Source organism: Cryptotermes secundus, unplaced genomic scaffold (assembly GCF_002891405.2).
Source record: "Cryptotermes secundus unplaced genomic scaffold, Csec_1.0 scaffold39, whole genome shotgun sequence".
In the NCBI taxonomy this organism is placed as follows: domain Eukaryota; kingdom Metazoa; phylum Arthropoda; class Insecta; order Blattodea; family Kalotermitidae; genus Cryptotermes; species Cryptotermes secundus.
This window is the reverse complement of record NW_019723904.1, coordinates 367,089-390,994: the sequence shown is the minus strand read 5'-3', so window position 1 is coordinate 390,994 and position 23,906 is coordinate 367,089. Positions and strand designations below refer to the sequence as shown.

Genomic DNA, 23,906 nt, shown 5'->3' with positions numbered 1-23,906 from the left:
GAGAACAGGGTGTTGAGAATATTTGGACCGAAGATAGACGAAGTGACAGGAGGTACGTCGCACCAATGGGGGTGATGAGGAATGCATATAGGATATTGGTGGGAAAGCCAGATGGAAACAGACCACTGGGAAGACCAAGGCGTAGGTGGATAGACAATATTAACATGAATCTTAGAGAGACAGTATGAGATGGTATGGATTAGACTGATCTGGCTCATAATAGGGACCAGTGGACGACACTTGTGAACACGGTAATGAACTTTCGTTGTTCCATAAAATGCTTGGAAGTTCTTGAGTAGCTGCATAACTGGTGACTTCTGAAGAAGGGCTCAGCTCCCTGAGTGAGCGAGGACGTAGTTCATTTGTTCTTTTGATATATAACATTGGTCTTTCGTCTGGGTGGGAGTTAAAAAGTGAATAATAATAATAATAATAATAATCAGCGAGATGTTTTTCTGCAATAAATGCAGTTTGTAAACGTTCAGCAACTCGTGTTTAAATGTAAATAACCTTGACTGACAGATGTTTCATTTGTGTTTGTGTTGTTTCATTGATGTTGTGTGTACTCGTATAGCGCCGTGCCAGTAACCTAACCTTGCAGCTGCTGACCCGGCGTATAAGTAATACAGATTTGAACTAGATTGAATTATCACACGTGTAAGTGAGTGTAAAGCTTCCATCATAATGCTGGGATCAAGAATACGTGGACTTTTACCTTCACCTCCTCATGCATCATAATAAAGTGGTGGTTAGACACAGGGCAACTCAAGTTCACTTTTAACTGAGAAATGAATCTCTCTGGTACAGATATTGAGAAGAGAGTGAAGTAGCAATCTATAATAATTCAATATTAAACAATTTTTTTCTCTCTCTGGTACTGTCCGGAAGTTATGTATGTCCTTGGCATATTCTTCAATTGTGAACTTTATTGTGCAGAGCCGTCTTCTCGATGTTTAGGCCGGTGTCCAGAGAAGCCCAGTTCTGTACCTCACGTAACGATAAAGCAGTTATTCATAATGAAAAGTACGAGCAAGAATTTAGTGAACAGTACGTAGTGCAGCATTTTGCACCATTCTTTCTTGCTTACTCTGAAATCATAATTTGTAGTCCGAAAAATATATAAATGTAAATACCTTAGCAAGTTATACGAGCACTTTTAAAATACTTTCATTTCTATAACAAATAAACTCCGTGGTTTTAGTCCGCAAGCGAACTACACCGACCGAGAGACCGCCGCTTGTCGCCGAAGTTAGTGACAACTTTAGCGGATAGAGGGTATTGTGTGGTCAGCGCAACGAATCCTCACAGCCATTAATTTCGGTTTTGTAGACCGAAGCCGCTGTTTCCTTGAAATAGCTTATCAGTTATCCTCACGAGACTGAGTGGAACCCGTTCCAGACCCACTACTTCTCAGAAAATCTGGTGGCGCCGGGAATTGAACCCGGACCTTTGGATCTGTAGCCAGGAACTCTGACCACTAGACCACAGAGGCGGTCCTTTCATTTTTATAAACAGAAACAGAATGCTTGTAAGATATTTTGGCTTAGGAACCGCATGTCATGTATTTTTGGGGGGTAATACAGTGAAAGAAGTTTCGATGTGCTGAATATCGAATGTGGATACACAAAATGCATGCAGTATTTTGTGGTGAAACTTCTTCGAAACCTGTAATTTGAAAGAACGAACAGGACATGAGATGTTAATATTGCTTTGGGGCTCAAGGAAATAGCGTAAGGTGGGCAGAGATGTTTCCAGTTCGTGTCCAGTAGCAGGCTTTGATAATAGGGTGGTGTTTCCGACAAATAGTTTGTTAATTAATTAAATTCAATTATTTGTTCTCCATATGCCAGAAATTATGAAGATGAATCGATTGATTGATCTTTGGGCCACAGAATTTTCTAGAGCGTTTTGTGTTATGCTTCTCAAATCCGTAATATTCGGACTTTTTTTTCATGGGAACAAACAAAATGAGTACAATGCGCGTTTCATTTTGCGGAGATGCACAGTGAACGCACAAAACATGCAAGGTGAATTCGTTGCACGTATGGCTGAAAGCGTGAGACGGGAAGGACTCACGCTTAATGAGGGTTGAGAAGACGTGGTCTGCTACACTTGGGGACATTATGGTTACGGAAAAAGAGTTTCTGTTACTTAATTTAGTTCGAACATAGATGCTTCTTAGAATTTATTATTTGCAAATATAAGTTCGATTTGCGAGCCTTATTATGTATTGTCACGTGCTCGGGGTTCCCTGACGAATAGTAACGGGTTCTGAATAGGACGATCGGATTGACTGTCGCCTTCTATTACAATTACAATTACTTAAACGGCTCACAATCAGTGACTGTCTAAGACTCTCTCTATTCCGTACGGGACTAAGAGCGTCTTGTACGGTGACTGAGTTGATTCTGATTTACGAATCGGTCACTTCTTCAGCTTCCACTGTCCGCAGGTTAACACTCTACAGCTGAACACCAACTTCTTAATTCTCTTACGACTGAACGATTGAACTCACGAACGACCTCTCCTAAACTGAATTCTCGAATCCATTAAGGAGCGTCCACATTACTCGTGCTCGTGTTCGTGCTCGCCAGGCTTGTGCTCGTCGGGAGACTCGTCTCGCTTTTACTTGTACTCGTAAATCTTCGTCCACACTACTTCAGTTGCTCGCCAGGCTTCGGCGCGTGAGGATTCGTATATTCACTCGTAGTGTGTATAGGCTGTAGTCATATTTTAATTTATTGGCTATAGTTTTTAAATTAAAAATTTAAAACTTGCATGTCTCGTGACTTGTCATATAATCCAAATTACTCGCGAGCATAGCGAGTCACACGAACACGAGTAATGTGGACGCGCCTTCCCCCTTACATAACTTCTAGGCGAACCGAATATACATCACTTCTCTAACAGTTCCTCTATTATTGCGTGCCTATTCGTTGTTACGGATACGCACCTTAGCGGGCAGTTGTCTAACAATGGACTCTTCCGGTTTTCAGGCGACATATCACAGTATTAATAATTTCCTGGCTGGAAATGGCTCTAGTCGCAGCAGAACATGATTTAAATTTAATCTTCACAAGTTACATAATAATGAAGCCACACAAATCGATCTGAATATCATCGGGATGGCGTCGCTTAAATAATATTGGTATGATTTGGTTTTCCTAGACGTTGCCTCGTTAATAAAGGGGGGCACCTGTGGCGCAAGGGCTTATTGCGAGTTTGCATCATTCTAATATTCTTCAAGGTAACATTTTCCTTGTCCAATAACATTTCCACAAATTCTTAATCGTAATTATATTTACGATTACATTACCTGACCACAAAATATTCTTTGCCGTTGTTACAGATGTTGGGCTGAGGGTATGATTTGATTTGCGTCATTTTATGTCTTTTATTAGTTTTTTTTACCAACCGACAGCTATTCAGCTCTACTGAAATACTTATTATCCTAATCCAGATAAGCCTGTCTCAAAACCGGAGCCGGGATAGCTCAGTCAGTATAGCGACAATTTACTGCTTGGATGGCCGGGGATCGATTCCCGGCAGGGGCAAGAGATTTCTTCACTCCACAGCGTCCAGACCAGCTCTAGGGCTCACTCAGCTTCCTATCCAGTGGGTACGGGGGTACAGCGGCCAGGGCGTGTAGCTGACTATTCTCCTCTATCTTGTAACGAGGTGAAAAAAGGTTGAACTATANCCCCCCCCCCCCCATGCGTCTTCAGACATATAACAACTTCACCTTTGACCTGTCTCATAACCAAGGAGTCACAGGGTAGCAGAGATGACCAGTTGGTCATAGAAAGTTTAATTTTTCTTAGTTTTTCAAATGTTTATATCGCTGCGAATTTGTGATGATGTTAGCCTTCACAGCTTGAAAACAGACGACAAAACTGTTATTATAGACTGCTTCGCTGAACACATTTTTTCTAAAGGTTATAACCGGACATGTAAAAAAAGTAAACAGTAAGTAAAGGTATCCTTGTAACAGGCCGTGGAGGCCCATAGGGTTGTGAGATGTTGAGGTTCCCACTTTTTCTAGACAATCGGCTCATAGATGGCGGTAACGTTGTCAGCCTTACGCGCCGGCCGCCCTTTATCCCCAAGAATATTCCTGGTACTCATTTCTATTAGAGGCTGAGCCGATCCCAGGGCCATAGTGCGGCTGGAAGGATTAGGTAAATAGAAAAAGTCTACCTCATCGGGATTTGATCCCGCGACCTTCTGGCTTGTAGCATAGTGCCCCAACCAACTACGCTACCGCGTGCGCCAGCGTCGGACATGTAACAGAATTAATCATAAGATAAAGTAAAGTTGTCCCTGTGCTTAGTTAATTAACAAGTACACCATGAAGGCGTATTGGGTAGTGGATCCACATTTTCTTGACCTCGGCACTAGCAGGAGGTGAGTGGTCAGCTTCACGACCCTGCTCTCTTACCACCGGGGAAAGAGCCGCTGGTATCCATTGGATAGGAGGTGGGGCGGACCCCAGAGCCGGTTTGGACGACGTGAAGAGAAAATTCTTGACCCTATTACGACTCGAACGCCGACCCGTCGGAGCCAGTAACCAGTTGCTACACCGACTACACTAACCCGGTTCACGTGATAATTCTGCAGTAAGGTTAAGAGTTTGTATGCTTAATCCTTTCAGACCTTGAACGCGCAATTGTGCGGGTCATGTCATAGATGAAGAAAGAGAGGAGAGGAAACAAAGAAGTGTCTAAGAACGGGAAGATGGAAACAAGAAGGAAAATTATCAGTATACAGACGGATAAAAAAAATGTACTCACTCTTTGATAGTTAATATCTTTGGAATAAAATGACATGTAGCTACAATTCTTGCGCGGAGAGAGAGAGTCATTGTATGTGTTCAAATTGACCACCATCAGCGGCTAAACAGCGTCGATGCCCTCGAACTGCTGAGCGAACCACGGCTGTCAGGGCGTCCGGTGTGATGGCTGCACACGACGCTTCGATGGTTTCTCGTAGCGCGTTCAGTGTGGCTGGTTTTTGTCGATAAACTTCATCCTTCAAGGTTCCCCATAGGTAGAAGTCGAGAGGCGTTAGGTCTGGAGACCGTGGTGGGCACTCAATAGCACCTCTTCGAGCTATCCATCGTCCATGTAGAGTGTCATCTAAGTACGCCCTGACATCTCGATGGTAGTGAGGTGGAGCACCATCTTGTTGTAGGTCACATCTCTCATCTCCAAACAGCTCTCGAACGGCAGGGAAAATCGATATCTGAAGCATATTGTGATACACCTGACCAGTTGCGGTGATCGTGTAAAGTGTTGCAACACCACATCACTGGAAGCTGGACTTGTTACTGTCCGTGGTCGCCCAGATCTTTGCTTATGCACATCATGAACAGTACCGTCGGCTTCAAATTTATCCCGAATACGGGCAATCGTTGACGTGTTGGTGGCTGAGTTCCAAACTCATTCTGCCATTGTCGTTGTACCTCTTTAATGTTTTCGTACTTCCAGCACCACTTCAATACAGCCCTGCGTTGCTCAAATAACAACCTTTCAGCCATTGTTGCTGCTGTCTTCTGCTGGCAGCGCGCACGCGGCACGACACTCACGTGACTCATATGACCGTCGCCATCTGTTGAGAAAACATTACACTACACTACCGCGCAAGAATTGTAACTACATGTCATTTTGTTCCAAAGATACTATCAAAGAGTGAGTACATTTTTCGGACCTCCCTGTAGTAATTATTATGGAGATTGAAAGAGAGGGGCACGAGGAGAAAATGGAGGATTGAGAGAGAAGGTGAGAAGAGTAAGAAGCTGGAGGAAGACTGAGGTAGAAAATAAAAAGAAAGAGAGAACGAAAGAGATTAAAATATTAAATAGGATTAAGAAGTAGAAGGAAAGAAGGAAAAGATACGAAAATAAGTTTGTGACCCAGTGAGACGTACGGGATCGTCCATCTGTAACGATTACGTTCAAGAAAGAAAAAAGATTACGTAAGATTTGAGGCTTTCACGGCGGTGACTATGAAGAAAGCAGTCTTCTGGGATTTGGCACCGTGTATATGTGGTGTTAACCGACGTTTCGGAGGAACGTATCGCCCCCATCTTCAGGGTAGAAGAAAAAGTATAAGAAATCTGCAAGCGACAACACCGTGAGAAACGGTAAAGCAGACTCTGCTTTACCGTTTCTCACGGTGTTGTCGCTTGCAGATTTCTTATACTTTTTCTTCTACCCTGAAGATGGGGGCGATACGTTCCTCCGAAACGTCGGTTAACACCACATATACACGGTGCCAAATCCCAGAAGACTGCTTTCTTCAAAAAAGATTACATTCAAATTGCGTTAATCCTGTGATTTGAGTTGAACGTGCTGTAAGATTACTACGAATTGCGAATTTGGCTAAGTCGAAAACTGAGCGGACGTTATTTATCACCTGGTCTTATACCTTGAAAGCTTATGAGGAACATTTTAGGAGAGCATCTGAACTGCAGACCTATGACGTTCCAGCTTCATGCCTCACTTTCTATGAGCCGACCACGTTGTCTTAAGCTGTAAGGGCGGACGCAAACCAACTGCGTCAAGACAAGAATCAAGACATGAGACAAAAGATGCAGTCTTGCTTCATTCATGATTCGTCAGCATCATGACTCAGAGCGGTGTGCGGCGGTTTTCATACTCTCATTCGTTTCAACTGTGCTCCTTTCTTTGCGTCATGTCACAGATATCGTGTCTTGACTGTACATGTCTTGACGCATGCCGTTGTGCGGCCTACCTAATGCTTCTTTCATTCTGTAGGTACTCCGTTCGAATCTTGGCCAGGGCATCCACTGTCCTGACTTTAGGGTTTTCGTGGTTTTCCTTGGTCCCTATAGGTAAATTCAGGTATAGTATGAGTACCTTAAATTAGGCCGCAGTCGTTTTCTTTCCCCATCAATCAGTCATTCGATACAATCTGAGTTACTGAACAGGCAGATCTACTTTGACTGGGAACTAATTTTCAACATCCGGTCCGAGAGTTCCAGAATCCAAAAACGTCGGCTGATTTCCACAACTGCTTACTGACATCCGCCTAAATTTTTAATAATTCTAACACGGTTATCGTTTCAAAGTGTCCTTGATAGACTGGCTCAATTGTTTGAAGTGTTCGTAATCAATTCTGTAGTTCATCATAATCTTATCTGAATAATATCGTAGTTACAAATTCATCTCAGATATCGGAAAGGCATGTTCACTGCCAAGGTCAGTCGGCTGAAAAATGTTACGCATCTGGGTACAAAACTGAAATGCACAACGAATGTCTAGCTTATAATTTTTTAAGGTAGGTGGCAGCCTGCATACAATTACCATTATCCTGTAAAATATAAACATAGGAACTACCCTGCAAAGTAATTAGGCCAGAATACCTTACTTCCGTCGAATAAACTTAAAATCGTAATTCGGTGACATGTTATGAGATTAGGTAAGTTGGACCTTACATTATTTTTTATTCGTGGTGTCTCTGCAACGTCGAGTATAGCCTACAACGATCCGAGTTTAGAAACTACAGGATATTAAATATCTAGTCCTTACTCACATGGCTTTAGTTGCTGCAGCGACCACACTCGAGTTCTGTAGTATATGTCGGTGAACTGGATGTCAACAGCCAGCTTTCTCGGGAACCGGCGTTGAATTTTCTGGTTGTTCAAAGTATGGAACTTGTTGTTGTTGTTTATCGGCTGCTGAGGGTTCACAGTAACCCTCTCGGCACTGCTGATCTTGCTCAGATTGGACAGTGTTGTCTCTTGGAGTCTGTGCTCCATTGACACCATGGATGGAGTTTTTAAACAGCACGGCGTCTTCGTACTTTGAGAACCTTGCTTCATGTTTGCTGATGATATTCGTACACTAAATTCAGAGTAAGTCTCCGATCGTAACTCTTAATAGGTTTTAGAAACAGAGAGGTTCTTAATGGCACTCACAGTAAATAGGTACACTCGTCAACTTAGATTCGAAGTGTTCTGCAACACACGGGCTCCCGAAGTGTTCTTGTAATGCGGACCCAACATCGCTCACATATTTCCAGTGACGTAGGGCATAATTCATGTAGGCTCAGATAATATATAGTTAAAATTCAAACAATGAAACAAACAGAGTTAGATAATCAACCACAATCGACCCTGGTATTTGAGCGAGTTTTTAAAGAACAAAAAATGCAAAAGAGGCGAAAAGCTTGAAAATTTTAAAAAAGTCCCAAGACGTGCAGTGTTTAAATTCCGTGATTTAACAGCAGGTCGTTTTAACAAGTCGTGATGCCTGCTTTGTAAGTGAATGAGTGAGTTTACACTTGTGTGAAACTTCGACTAAATTTTTTTCTTGTAAAATCGAATGAAAATATAAATATTTAAACTGTCACGTCAAAATGAAGTAATGTGGGCATCTGCACATCCATGCTGTAATTTAGAACCGGCAACATCACATGAGAATTTTCTCGCGTTGGGGTTGACGCTGTCGGAGTTGGTAAGCACCCATACCGCCCATCACACAACACGATTCGCAAGAGACTGACAGTGCGTGTATATATATACTCGTACGAACAGAGAGCGTAAGACTGCTGGCCAGTTCGGAGAACCTCTGTGTCACGTGGTATTACACCCACTTGCCGAGTATATTACACTACGCTTTACCGGAATATACTGTTTTTGCAAACCAGTTTCTTGAACTCTGTTATTTTAGTCACTGTAGTTCACCAGAAACACAATAAACAGGTAGTTCTGTTTCAGAATCTCAAACAATAGTAAACCTGTAATTAATAACACTTTGATGATCAATATTACATATTGATATGACAGTAGTTTCAGTTTAGTCCCCTTGATTATTATGTTGCATTCAGTACTGGCATAAAACCACTTAACACTTAAATCATTCACACATATTTATCTGCTGAGAATATAAACACTTTCAAACACGACAAGAGTAATAGTATCTAAGCTCTTTATACTGAAATGAGTAAGTCTTGCGTAAGCAGAAACAGTTGCTCTCGGATACTACCGTTTTCTTCCGTCTTGAAAAACAACATCGTCACTCAGCTGCCACGGTCTTCATGCAGAGGTCTGGACAGTCCAGCTCGAGCAGTACACTGGTCTGCATCAGGACTCGGCCATCACCCGCTGGTAGCAATCGAAACCCTGTAATGCATAATAAGAGATGTAATTATTATCAGGCCACGCGTTCATCGGATGAACATATTTAGGTGATGGTAATCGTGTCGCGTTCTTGTAATACTTTATTAGGGCTCTGTGGCTCGGTTACAATGTTCTTGTGTCACCGGTCAACATCTGCAGTAAACAGGCGACCGTGACCTAGCAAACTCGGAAGGAAATGTTGACAGAGCGACCTTTGTATCCTTCCATACCGTGATGCACATGTACTAGATAGTCTCTTTCTTTTTAGTTTCGTGGGGTGGAGTGAGACTGAATCCACTTGCTATGTCGGTCAGATAACTTACCTATTCTACCAGCACCCTATGTTAGATGAGTATGGAGCATACCGTTTCCACGAGATGATCCCAAGAATACAAGATTTGCAATCAATTTCTTTACATCCATAGGCTTGGGAGGACTAACGTGCGTTGATAAAATTAGTATTGTTGTATTTATTTACTTCAGACAATCGTAAGCATGCATTTTTGTTAGCCAATTGAAGTATTATGCAAGTTGCATTTGATGGTCTGTTTCCACGAGATGATATATATTGAGGTATGTGGTGGCTGCATTATTCAAATTGCAGTCTACTTTGCATATGTGTGTGGAGGCTCACCAAGATGAACGCAGTTTTTTTCTGCTATGCATGTCATTTGTTTTTATTTCTTATCCTTACTCTGTCCATCACATTCAAATATAATAAAAATAATGAGTACATGAGTACCAGAAATATTCTTGGGGGTAAAGGGTGGCTGGTGCGTAAGGCTGACAACGTTACCGCCATCTAAGAGCCAACTGTTTAGAAAATGTGGGAGCCTCGACATCTCACAACCCTATGGGCCTTCATGGCCTGTTACAGTGATACCTTTACTTTTACTTGTAAATTAATGGAACAGTTACAGTTTATAGTATTCTTAATATTTTCAAAGCACTCTGAGAAAACCGGCCTCACTGCCATTTTTTTTTTCCGCCACAAATCTCACATGACTTCACCTAGGATCGAACCCGGGCCGCCGTGTTTGAAAGACGGATACTAATCGCCTGAGCTATGGCGTGGCCTTACATGTGCTCGATAACTTACTGCGCGCGTGTGTATTTTTATCCTTAATATTCCTTGGCTAACTAGCATACCAATATATATTTGATGCCCTTGACCAAAACAAGTTTTCATATATGTGTATAACATTTCATATTCATCTCTGCGCTTTCATTCTTGCCAAATTCCATTTTTCTGCAGACTGGTCGCATTTGTAATCATCTGGCACTCCAAAATGTGGATACTCTTATGTCTTCATAGAACATCCATTTGGAGGACACCAATTTATTAATAAGTGAGTTTAGTAATTTCCTAAATATTCCTCATTATCATCTGTAAGCTTGTTAGCCCGTTCCATCCTCACACATGAGGCATCCCTGAGAATTACAAGTTACTCTTTACTTCAGCAGGCTAACCCCCTGTCGCAAAACTCCTTATCTTGAGGGTCTGGGTATTTATTCAGCGTTTCCTTCCGTACCATAGCTAACGAGTTCTGCCTTACTTGCCAGCCATGTAGGCTACCCGCCGGGCCTGTGGGACCTGATGGTTGCAAAGGCAGGAAATCCTCTCCCTGTAACTGGGCTATAACTGTAACTTTTATTTCGGCGACGGTTTATCTAGGACAAAATGTAGAAATAAAATTCCATGCCGCGAAGCAGCAGCAATTAGGTAGGCTGGAAGGGCCTACCTACTCCGGACGCAACGGTAAAGAATTTCACCTCGAACAGTCAAGTCGCAAGAGAACCGCGGGCAGCCCAGCTCACATTCATTCACAGAACAACAACAAATACTAAGGGGCTAGGCATCCAGAAGTGTGACTCTGACTGTTTAGTCAGAGTTGATGAGGAAGATGAACCCGGTTACGAAGTCTTATCGGGATGTTATTCACATGCCCTTTGCTGCGGCAGTGAACTTGAAGTCTCCTCGAATCAGTAAGATTCACAACAACAAAAAATAATCACATCTGCCTTCGCGTTTTACGTCATGACTGATGGAGTGACAAATACAGGGCGGTTGAATATTTTTATGGACTTGTGTCCTAGAACAGTGATTCTTATCACAACTGTACTCTTACCGCCCTTTTCCTCCTCCTTCTTGCTTGCTTACACTTTGGGCGCCACTTCTCTCTTACCGCCCTTTTCTCCACCTCCTACCTTTTCCTTCTTCTTTCTCACACGCTGGGTCGCCACTTCTAGTAGGTTCTTCTTTCTTGTTGCTAAATATCTCAGGGTTAATTTAATAGGAGGGGGTTTTGTTGTTTTGGTAGAGCTGAGTACTTCTTATCTCAGAGCCTTGAACGGGCCACAACTCCGAAAGGAATAAATTAACACCACAAATCACAAGCACATCTCAATTTTGGACGAATTATATTGAACACTTGTTAATCACTTTTGATACAGTTTCAATGTCAGTAACCTTTATGTTAGCTGTTTCTGAGCTTACATCTGTTTCTATCACCTCCCGGTTTCCGAATTTACGTCTGATTCTAACAACCCTCGTTTGCAGACTTTACGTCTGTTTCTTTCACCTCCCGTTTGCAGACTTTACGTCTGATTCTAACAACCCTCGTTTGCAGACTTTACGTCTGATTCTTCCTACTCCCGTTTGCAGATTTTACGTCTATTTCTCACGACCCTTGGTTTCAGAATTTACGTCTATTTCTTTCACCTCCCGTTTGCAGACTGATGCTAAAACATGACGCTTCCTCAAACCTTCAATTCCTGCTTTCACCAGCGTCACTGCTCTGTCACACCCTTAAATTTTAGTGATTGGCTAATTTTGAAAAATAGGAGTATCTTAATTAGATATTCCTCCACTCCGCTTAAAGCTTACAAGCGTTTAAGGATTTTTGACTCCAACGTATTTCTGTCAGAAAGTGACAAATGCTTACGCGTCGCTTGGGCCCTAAAAACTTCACTCTTTTTAAATTATGGCATGTACAAACTGCCAAGTATGAATTTACAAAGGATTTCTTTACTCTATTCTTTAACGCAGCTCTCACTAATAAACCTTTGAAGGGTGTCTTCCTGTCTCTTGTTGTAAGCTTGAGAAATCGCTTTCTCTTACATACAAGAATTGACCATGTCTCACTACCCTTGTTCACTGCATTCATTTTAACAATTAAGCTTTCAAATTTATAAAGTTGATTACATAAAAAAAATTGCGTAGCAGTGGAACGGTTGCAGTACTTCAATGTCGGCTGCAAATTCTTCCTCCCAGATTCTTATGTGTGAACTAAGACAACCGGGATTCGTCTCCCGACAGGGGCACAGATTCTTATTGGCAGATAATTGATGGGTACTGGTAAACTTGTCAAAAGTCGCATATTTACGGATGCCTGGAACGTTTAGACCTTAAAGATAAACTGAGCATACGAGGTCCGGCTGGTTCTGAGACAGGCTACGGGCTGGACACGATTTCTGGCACTGCAAGATTTTTCTCTTCTCCACAGCGTTCAGACCGATCCTAGGACCCACCGGGTCTCCTACCCCTGGGTAAAGCGGCAAGTGCGTGACGCTGCCCACTCACTTCCATCTAGTGTCTAGGTCAAGAATGGTGGAGCTATACCTCCACTCGCCCATATGTATTCATGCTGTAGTGCTTAACTAATTAAGCATAGGGGTTACTTCGCTTTTAAGCACTAAACTGTTCTGATGACTTCACAATAGATATGGATCAACAGTGATTTTAACAACATCCTATCAGTCATTTATGGAAAATGTCAACGCTTGCTGAGCCAGTACACGCAGAAAACTGCATGCTCCATTCAAATGTTGATTTTAGTCTTTAGGATATAGAATGTTTATATTCCCGTCAGACACAGCCCCCTACCAACAGAGGCTTTTCGTACTCCGAAATGGTGGAGGATCGACCAGGAACTCCTTCCGTGTCGGCAATACAAGAGTTGAGACACTCCGAAACGCAGCCAGAGCTTAATCTAATTGTGGACTTCGGACTATGTCTCACAGAAATTGGAAGGCAATGATACATGTTAATTTAACAGAAGCAGCGTTATCAGAGCATTCCTATAAACAGTCCTACGTCAACCACGGATTTTGTCTCTGAGGACATTCAATATTTTAATTCTCCCGAACAAAGCTTTTTTAGTACAGAGGCTGGTAGAATCTCGAGTTCGATGCGGAACACTGGACCCTCTGCAGACACACAACAGCAGCCCGTATTGCTGTGGTGGACAGTAACGCAAAGAACAAAGGATTTAATTACCGTTCGCGTGCTCATTAACAATGAACGCCCTGTTTATTATCCCTCATCATATAATGTCAATAACAACACATTTACGTGGGCTGTTTACATGACATGTTTTTATATCTACAGTGTCATCTTGAGAGGTATCTCTTTTTATAGACTTGAGAGGATTCTGACGATGGTGTATACTGTACTTCTTTTGGCTTATTTTGGACTTCATCCATCGTCTGGTATGTAAAAGACAAAAGACCACGACGTTTCGGAGACTGGAAGTGTCTCCGTCTTCAGGTGGGTAGGGAAGGATAAACCTACTCAGTTGGGCCCGTTAGAAAGATATAGTCTAAATCACTGATTGAGACTAGCTCTTTCTAACGGGCCCAACTGAGTAGGTTTATCCTTCCCTACCCACCTGAAGACGGAGACAGATCCAGTCTCCGAAACGTCGTGGTCTTTTGTCTTTTACATACCAGACGATGGATGAAGTCCAGAATCAGCCAAAAGAAGTATCTCTTTTATGCTACAAATTAAATTAAATTCTCAGACTCTTACACTTTTTTGTGAACCGTCTTGCAGGTAGGTACATCATACTTTACACTTGTGGTTGTACCTGTTGTTAACTGTCTGTAAGAGCTTTATTTAAATTATTTGCGGTGAACTGGGAAGGACGCGATTATGTCTAGATAATATATTGGTATTGGGCCAGGCTAGAGGCAATGAGGAAATCTCGAAAATCTTCAGTCAAAATCGTCGGTGACCCATCCGAGACACGAAGCGAGTCCCTCCAGACCAGATTATAAGTTTGCACGCGATATCTGCCAGGTACGGAACTACTATTATAGCGCAAATTGCACGTGTCTGATCTTGTTTGTAGTGGAGACGGTCAGGAAACAAGTCAGCTCTAGAAGGATACTGCAACGAGAAATGCTGGAACCGAAATCATAGGTGTCATTTAACAGTGGAGAATGAGACGCAATTGCATTCAATTATAATCCAGAAATCCCCGTATGGGAACGGGTTAAATAACTCCCCCCCCCCAACCCTAGCCCAGCGAGTCGTAAAAGGCGACGGAAAGCAAACCGGTTCCTGGGAATATAATTGGGCAACCGTGTCACTACGAGACATAGCTATATCGACTTAGTCCTCCAGTTTGTGGGTTGGATGCAAGACTGACGACATCGCTCTGTAAAAAAAAAACCCTGTTGCCAAATCCAAAGGAAGTGGAAAAGGACGGTCCTCTTCCCAGGAATGGACAAATCTGGCCGAATTATCTAGGGATATGGCTCGAAGAGGGCTGTTTTGACAGTGATGATGATAGTAATTAAGGAAAGTAATAACCTTTTCTTTTTTCCCCTGGCACTACAGCCCCAGTGGGCCTAGGCCTACCTCCATGAACTTCTCCGTTCACTTCGGGTTTTCTAGATCTTACACATTCGTTAGGACTCCTTGAGCGGGTGATCAGCACGTCGCAAGGCCTCTGCCTGTACACAAACACAGAAGAACGCAACCACACAAACTAAACATCCATGCCCTGAGTGGGATTCGAACCCATGATCCCGGTTTCCAAGCGAGCGAAGACAGTACATGCCTTAGACCTCTCGGCTACTGTGACCGGCTGTAATAACCTATACGGGTGAATAATTATGAACACAAAGTTTACGAGTTTATCGGGTCACTGTGATATGCACATATTATCAAGCATAATCCATCTTTTCTAGATTTGTTCTTTTTTCCTGAAGCTGATATTTTGAGATATCTTTATCTTGTCATCACGTTCTTTCCAGCTTCTCTCATGCTGTTCTGTAAAATCTGCTACTTGTGGAATTTGCACTTCTTTCGTAATTCATGTCTTCTGCAGTCCGAATGGCTGCATAGATAACGTAAGGCATTGCAAACGGCTTCCAAAATATGGCGATTTGGAACTAACAAGTAGACCGGGTCTGCCCACGTCTACCCATATTTGCGAATATTCATATTTCACGAACATAGGACAATGTTGGTATAGCAAGTGCGTTGTGAAGTCGTATTCATGTATGCCTAGAAACTAATGACAGTTCAGAGATGTTATTTATAATTCCTATTATTTTGATAACATTTAGAACTTTTACATTCATATCATTTTCCCCTTCAAGTAATATACAGTATATATGCCTGTGCCCCAAATTTCTAGAAGTATTAATGTAACGTAATGTGACATGACGCCTGACAGCCGGAATTATGAAGTTGCAGCAAACGTCCATTGCTAACCAACGGCTTGGTGAATGCATTCCAAAGCACTACAAGAACAGGCGTCCATTGCTACACAACGGTTCTAGTTACTATGATTCAGTGCACGCATTGTAACTTTAACTGCTGAAAGCCGATATCCACGGTAACGAATTGCTGAAAACACAGCAACGTTACCTGTTGTGAACGGCGTGATATACGCGGACGGCTGAAGGGTTATGTATAGATCCTGGCCGAGACCAAAGCAGGCAACCTCATGTGGAGAAGGGGTAGAATACCTCCACTGTAGCCCTGCGAGACGCAGGAGGCGAAAAAAGGGAAGTCTCGAATCTGAGACAGTAAAAGATGGTCACGAGTCCCACGAAACTCGGACACGAGAATGATTGCGCAGCAGTTGCAACGACAGACCCGTCCTCTCGTCAGAGAGAGCTTCTCGCATCAACAAACGCGCAACTGTGTGGCAGTAATAAAAATCTGCTTGTAAGCCCCAAACTGATGCTTCATTCTAAGATATACTGGCCGATTGACCGTCGGTCGCAACTTAAGATTCGACTCGACTCAACAAAGCAGTCAGTCGAAGAGAATTCAGAAGGTAGCTGAATAGTTGAAGTGTTGAAGACGTTATGTGTAACCTTGAGAGTGTTAAAATTAACTGTAGTTACGATTTCTGAGTATCCAATAAATCGAATCTCGAATTCCAACCCCGTCTACAAGTCACTAATACACGTGACAGTAATATTTTAATTTCATAGGTAGAGGTTTTAGCACTACAAATGAAAAGGTCGCTAGACCAAGACACCTCACAGCCACGTGTCCCTTGGTAGGCAGACTCAACTAATTTATTTATCAGCCACTCAAGGAAGTGCGCCATGTAGTGTTACTCTGACAGATTAAATACGCACTATAAAAAACGGGCCTCTTAAGGTGCTTTACAAGGAAAGATACGGTTATGATATAGGCCTACCGTGTTCCCGTGTGTTTGCTTTCTACAAGTGTTAATTCAGTTCACCGCTTTCCAGTAAAACCTGCATGAACATCATGTCACCGGAGGTTACATGATCTTTGCACTTCATAATTTCCGAAATTAGTAAGTGAACATGACGGTTGTGAGAGCTCCAGTCGTGTGCGGCAGCGAGACTTCCGTGCACTGATATATTTTCCAAAAACCGTGCGACTTTTATTAGTTCTTCCTTCCTTTGTTTAGGGACACAAAACAGCGCGTGAACGAGCTGGGAATACACGTGCTTCGGTTGTGTTCTTTTCGATTTTTGCTGACGTTCTTTTATTGCATCCCGTATCGAAAACTTTTTAAATAAAACTCTATAGTATACCAGTGAGATATATATTTTACATTCTAGATAACCTCTTTGCAAGACCGATTTTATTTTAGAAAATCAATGAAATTTGATTTGAGCTTCATGCAGACGTTATATTAGATCGATATGAACCGAAACTAAACAAGCCAGGCAATTTTTACTGTGGGATTGCCAAGATCAAGTATCAAAATATCACGGAAATGTGATCACTGCTACGCAGAACGTAACATGTGGAAAGAAGGAAAGAAACATTGCGTCTCCGATTATGAGTTAATTTACACACTTTGTGTAAAGAGCTCACAGACATACCAGAGAACTACAGTTAAGTATAAAAACATATACTCAACTTTTCATAGTTGCACTTTTATACTTGTGCACGCAGCTGCCTGCGTCTAACTGTAGGTCACGCAATAAAAAAATAATTCCCCAAGGACACTGGGGTAGTCGGTCACTTCCCATAATGAATGTTATGTAACTCTACGGAGCTGTGCCCTTGAGAAGTCAGCAGTCGCCCATCTACTCAGTTTCCTAACATTTTACGTAACCCAAAGGTTCATTACCGTGGTCACAAGAGCCCGCCACTGGTCCCCATCCTGAGCCAGATGAATCGACTTCATACCACACCATCCCAGTGGCGTGAGACTGAGTCCACTTGGTTCTGCGGCCACTACTAGACTATTGCACCATCCCCAGATGATAGATTATGATTGTGGAGCAAATTGGTGGAATGAAAACTGGCAGGGGAAACCGAAGTACTCAGATAGAAACCTGCCCCAGTGCCACTTTGTCCACCACAAATCCCCCATGACTTGACCCGGGCTCGAAACCGGGCCGCCGCGGTGGGAAGTCAGCGACTAACCACCTGAGCTATGGCAAGGCCCCCGTACCTACACACTTACCTATCTCTGTCAGTTAACTCTGTAAACAACTTGCAGTGGCACTTAAACTCCGTGGTTTTAGTCCGCAAAGCGAACTATATCCTAAATAATTACACCTCTTCAATACGTCCCGCACAATAAACATCCACATCCGAAGGCAGAAACAAATGTAGTCGGGACTTAGCCGCTAACCTCAAAACGGGTTAGAAGAGATCGGTTCTTTTTTGTACCTCCGAGAGGTTGCACCTACTCTCAAGGTTTCTCTCCCTTCCACCTCATGCGATGAAGAGTGAAGTGGTCGGTCATGACATTGTTCAAAGTGTTGACCCAAAAAAGATGTGAAATACGACGCTTAATAATTTTAGAACTCTCATGTGAATTTCCACAAATTTCACACTCTTCTCTACGGGATTATCACAGTTAGGTTAGACTGTCATAAGTTCTGCGCAAGATGGGTTCCGAAAATATTTACGGGTGCACACAAAACGCAGAGAATGGCTTCGGCTTCTGTAGACATTTTTAGAATGATACCGCGAAAACGGCGATGACATTCTCAGCCACTTCGTACGAGAAACAGGTGATGAAACCAGGATTTCATTTGTGAATGTGTAAAATTAAGAGCAATCAAAACATATACTGCCGCAGTCAATAAGTTCGTGGAATGGCCGCAAAGCACCGTACGGGGATTTACTGCCAATATGTTTCAGCAATGTTTTCGACAGCTATATCAACGTTGGCAGACTTGCATAGCGGCCAAAGGCAACTATTTTGAGGGCCAGTGTGGATCTGCATAAGTGTATGTGAATACCTTGTAATATGATGTCATAAAACCACATTCCACGAAATTAATGACTCTACCACGTACATTGACCAAACAAGCTGAAAAGGTTAAAAAAAAAAGTCTGCCTGCCATAAAGCTGATGGTATCTGTTCTCTGGGACAGGAAATGGGTGCTGATGGTGGAATTCATGCAACAAGGGACCACAATAATGTCAGAAGTGTATTGCGAAACACTAAAAAAAAAACTACATAGGGCCGGCTATTCAGAACCAAAGGCGTGGAATTCTGATATCCGGTTTGGTGCTCCTCCATGACAATGCGCGTCCTCATACAGCTGCTTGCACTCGAGCACTGCTGGAGCATTTCAACTGGAGTTGTTCGACCACTCTCGTTATAGCCCTGATCTCGCTCCGTGGGACTACGACCTGTTTACCTAGCTGAAGAACTGGATATCATCACAGCGCTTCAGCAATAATGAGTTAATGGAAGATGACAAAATATGGCTGAGTTCAGAGGTGTCAGACTTCTTTGACAAAGATATGAAACACTTATTCCCCAATAGGACAAGTGCCTCAATTCCGGCGGTGACTACGTTCAGAAGTACCTTAATTTGTACGCAGTCATTGTATAGAATGTTTTTTGTCGTTTTCTGTTTTGTTAACAGCTCACCAGAGGTTACTTTCCGAATAGCTGCAGAAACAGAATCAACCAAGAGGTGAGGATATTTTATAAAATCCCAATCTGGTAGCAGATATTACAAGGTGAGGTTGTAGAGGTTTGGACACGTGATCAGAACGGATATAAGAAGGGCGGCTATTATTATTTTTAAAAGTAACCCCTAATGTAGTACAAAAATGGGACTCCCCGACTGCTGTACGTCTAAACCAAGGACAAAGAATTAAAGCAAAAAGTAAAGCTATCCCTGTAACAGGCCGTGGAGGCCCGTAGGGTTGTGAGATGTTGATGCTGCCACATTTTCTAGACAATAAGCTCATAGATGGCGGTGAGGTTATCAGCCTTAGACGCCGGCCGCCTTTTACCCCCAAAGAAGATTCCTGGTACTCATTTCTGTTAGAGGCTGAGTCGATCCCAGGTCCATAGTGCGGCTAGAAGGATTAGTTTAATTGAAAAATCCAATGACCTCATCGGGAATGGAACCCGCAACCTTCCGGCTTTCCAGTCTTCAGATGTATTGACATGATACTGGCATATGATATTAACTTTTATTTCAAACATTAGTGGCAACGGCTGTAATGAAAACTATTTATATTAACCTACCGTTTTAAATTCTTGTTGGGTCCCATGGAAGGTAACACAGTTAAAAACAGTGACGTTCCCAAAACTCGCCCACAGTAAATAAATCAAAATTCTAGGACACTGTGATGAAACCATTATTGGTACCGTAGTCATTTGAAACATGTTACATGTTGAATGAATGTATGATCGGTAGGCCTCCTCGGCCCTTGCACTGCGACCTACAGTGGTCTATTGAGCTTTACGAATGTCATGGTTAGATTTCTTCCAATTAATACTGTGGCGTGCCGCCTAAAAGCCAGAATGTCTGAGTCACAGCGGGCGTTCATTGTTAGGCAACGACTCGGTATCCATAGTTCTGTATCGTTGTCGGGGTGACAATGAAAGAGGTTCAAGCGACAACGCATGTACATAACAGACGTTACCACGCAAGTGAAGAGCCAGGACTAGTGCAGTCTCCGCGGTAACGAAAACATTTAGCTACCGGTGCATAGGACACGTGAAACGGAACCCTTGAAAAAGACGTCTTCTAGTCCGTCCGGCGAACAGACCAGAGGAGAATTGAGAAGAGGACTGAACAGAGGCGAATGGAGCAGAGCTGAGAGCAGAAGAAACCAGCTCAGAACCAGAAGACGACGGACTAGTCAGGTCGCATTGTCTGGATGGCGTTATTTCAGAGTTATTGCAATTGTAAACGATTTATCCAACAAACAGCTTTGTCTAATGCGGAACCCATTAATTTCTTGCCGCCTTACCAGGAGACGTGACAATACGATACGAACAGATCCGCAAAATTTTGATTTTATTTAACAAAATATATTCAAATAAATGGAAAAGGAAACTGTAAAACAGTGCCGTTCCAGACGCCTTTCCGGCTATCCCGTGTCGCCGCATCAGCCCTGTGGGTTCCAGGAACGAATCAGTCCTTTATATTGCCCAGCGACGGTCACGTGGATCTTCCGTGTTCAACATGTTTGCCGTTTTGTATTGCTACACACTGCCATCCCTGAATGATATCATGGGGTTCGATTTAAGACGTTTTAATTAGCCGTAGCTGTTTGGAGGAAATGTCAAATTGAAGGACAAATTTGCACAATACCTCTGTCCTGAGTCATAAAGTTGCTTAAAGACTATAAACTAAATGCTGGTGTAATTCTGCATTCCTGCTGGACTCCCGTTTTACTTCCCCAGTTCTAGGCGAATATCGAATAGATGATCAGTAGCTAAACCATTACATTAGTCTCCACATTATCCACAAAAAATCACTTGCGTATGGAGTTAACGCTGAGAGGAAATTGTTGAAAGAAAATTGTATGAAGATGATAAAAATGATATAGTGCCTCTAGCAATGACATAAAGTTTCAGGTATCCTTGACGGGGACTCACGCGGAACTATTACTCACACGTGTCAGTACTGCCAGTACAGCGTAGGGCCCTCAGAATTCTGTACCAACCGTAAGAAATAAACTTCACACACACGGGCTCTTATATTTAGCAACCATGGATAATAAGACATTTTTATAACTTTTAAGGATACACTGCGTTCTGATTTGCTCTTCCCCGAAACGCGAGTTCCTCGATATCGCAACGAGCAGTTTGTCTCGCCGTCAACGAGCCTGCCTTGTATTTGGGAGATTCTCGGTTAGAGTTTCAGCCGAGATATCATCCACATTCCGTGCTCCCCCCCCCTCCCCAAGTAAAATTTTGTGGTCGACTGGTAAGCGATTCTACTTCACGTTCAGGAGATCTCTGGAGCCAGGATATCCTTACTGAGGGACTTCGTTTTCCTCAGTTCCTACTCGTATGCTGTTGTATTAACTACTCTACACAAACTAACCGACTGAAAATAACAGAATGAACGATAGGTTATTTTATTTTCTCAGTCCTTCCAAGTCAATGAAGCTCATACCTGTGTCATCGTCATCGGCACCGTCACCGTCACCGCCATCATCATCATCATCATCATCATCATCATCCACACGTAACCATCGTGAGCTACATAACACGCGGAGTTAGCATAGCTGGGATGTTTGAGAACAGGTTGCCGAAAATATTTGGACCGAATATGGGTGAAATTATTGTAGGATGGAGAAAAATGCATAATGAGGAACTTCATAGCTTGTACTCTTCGCCAAATATAATCAGAATGATCAAGTAAAGGAGGATGAGATGGACGGGGCATGTAGCACACATGGGGGCGAAGAGTAATACATACAGAAAATGTGAAAGCCGGAAGGGGAGGCACAACTAGGAAGACAGAGACGTCGGTGGGGGGGTTAATATTTAAATGACCTTGAAAAATTATGTGATATGGACTGGATTAATCTGGCTCAGCATGGGGGCAGTGGCAGCCTCTTGTGAACACGATAATAAACCTTCGGGTTCCATAAAATGTTCGGAAATTCCTCAGTAGCTGAGCGACTGGTGGCTTCTCAAGGACTCAGCACCATGGAGTTAGCTTAGTTCATCAGTTAGTTAACAGCTTCGCTAAATGATATCCACCAAGCCACAATTGCTCACACAGGAGTAGCGAAAAGTTAGCTAATGCATGCAAGCACACAGTCATTCTGTCACCACTGAACGGAGGTGCCCATAAAGTATTACTTTTCGTACTGCAGTGTCTCAAGTCCGCTCACTTGGGGCCCCGAGGTGTAATGGTAACATAACCCGGAGCTGATCTCATGACGTGATATGTTTCAGAAAATAATTACGCAAGTCACGTGGCTTTCCTTGTGGGGTGGGGGACTTGTAGGGCAGTGGTTCTCAACCTTTGTCAGACAGCGGCCCGGTAAATTCTTTTTTATGTAAGACGAGGCCCGGCGGTTGAGAAACATTGTTGTAGGGGAAGACACGGCAGAAAAATTATAGCAGTACGTTCTGCACTAATTCAGTGTTTCTCAACAAAAGAGACTTTTGGTTGGGACCATAAACAGTTGAAGATAAGATCTAAAAGTTTGTGACGATATATTAAACATAATTATTGTGTTTTTTATATTATCCATCGTCCTGTTTTCATTTAAAACACAGCGTTTCGGAGACTAGATTCTGTATCCATCTTCATGCAAAAACCTAATCAGTTGAGCCTAATCGATAGCGCTAGTCTCTATCTCAGGACACCAGCACCAACACAAGACAGGATACATAAACCAGACAACATAAATCATCTGCGAGAGTTAAGACAAACATTAAAACATGTGTTTTTTAATGTTTATTAATGTTTATCAGAAAAAGTAATATTTATATCATGGCGGGATGCAAGAGACAAAACGCTGAGAACCGCTGTACCAATGGACGCGGTATTGTGTTCTCTTGAAAATCGAGCTTGTCGACTGCGGATGTACATGATTATCGCAGTCTTTTGTAATGCTCCAACATGCGTGTCGCCTGTAAAAAGTGGGCATGCAAGCATTGAAACCATTGCAGAGCGAAAGTCCGTTACAAGGCTGAAAATCTGACTCTATTGAAGTACTTACTAATCTCGTACAATTCTTAACAAACTAAAACTAAATGTATACGATTAAAAATTAATGGCTAAAAAAGTAATAAAATAATGCAAAAAAATAGTAAGCACGTCACCAAGGTTGGTTATTTTCGGCGTTCTTTCTTATATATGGCCTGCAGAGTGGCCAGATAAGTGAAGGCACATTTGCTGAAATTCGTACGAAGATACAAATGGTAGGTAACAGTAGCGTACAAAATGTAGACCAATTACTAGCCTGCTTTCATTCTGCAAGGAATGAACACAGATTTATGTCACCACTGAACGTCTGCGAACCCTCCTTCTTCAATTCTGTGAACCGACTGACACATTTTTACAAAACTTCGTATGAAGTTTGAAACTATTCCAATATCGTGCCCTTAAATTTCTTACGCGCAACATGGCGGACGCATGAATTTGTAAGGTTGAAAATAATACAACTTTTGTAAAGGAAAATTTTGGTAAAATGTAAAGTAACAACAAGACGACTGTGTAAAAATGTTTACATTTCTGTTCGATGGCAACTGAGGAGTTACAACAAGGAATGAATGTTTAAGTTTAATGACATTTTAAAG

General features: G+C 42.5%; 1 protein-coding gene across 2 annotated transcripts in view; it reads right to left on the bottom strand.

The window, feature by feature from the left end:
• Window positions 1-23,906, bottom strand: part of LOC111861909 (ATP-binding cassette sub-family G member 1) — a 148,385-nt gene that overhangs the window by 75,144 nt on the left and 49,335 nt on the right. For both annotated transcript variants that reach the window (XM_023846860.2, XM_023846861.2), the window contains exon 2: window positions 7,554-9,144. In XM_023846860.2, coding sequence (XP_023702628.1) covers window positions 7,554-7,842 — 289 coding nt within the window. In that variant the 5' untranslated portion in view covers window positions 7,843-9,144. The remainder of the gene's footprint in view (window positions 1-7,553; window positions 9,145-23,906) is intronic.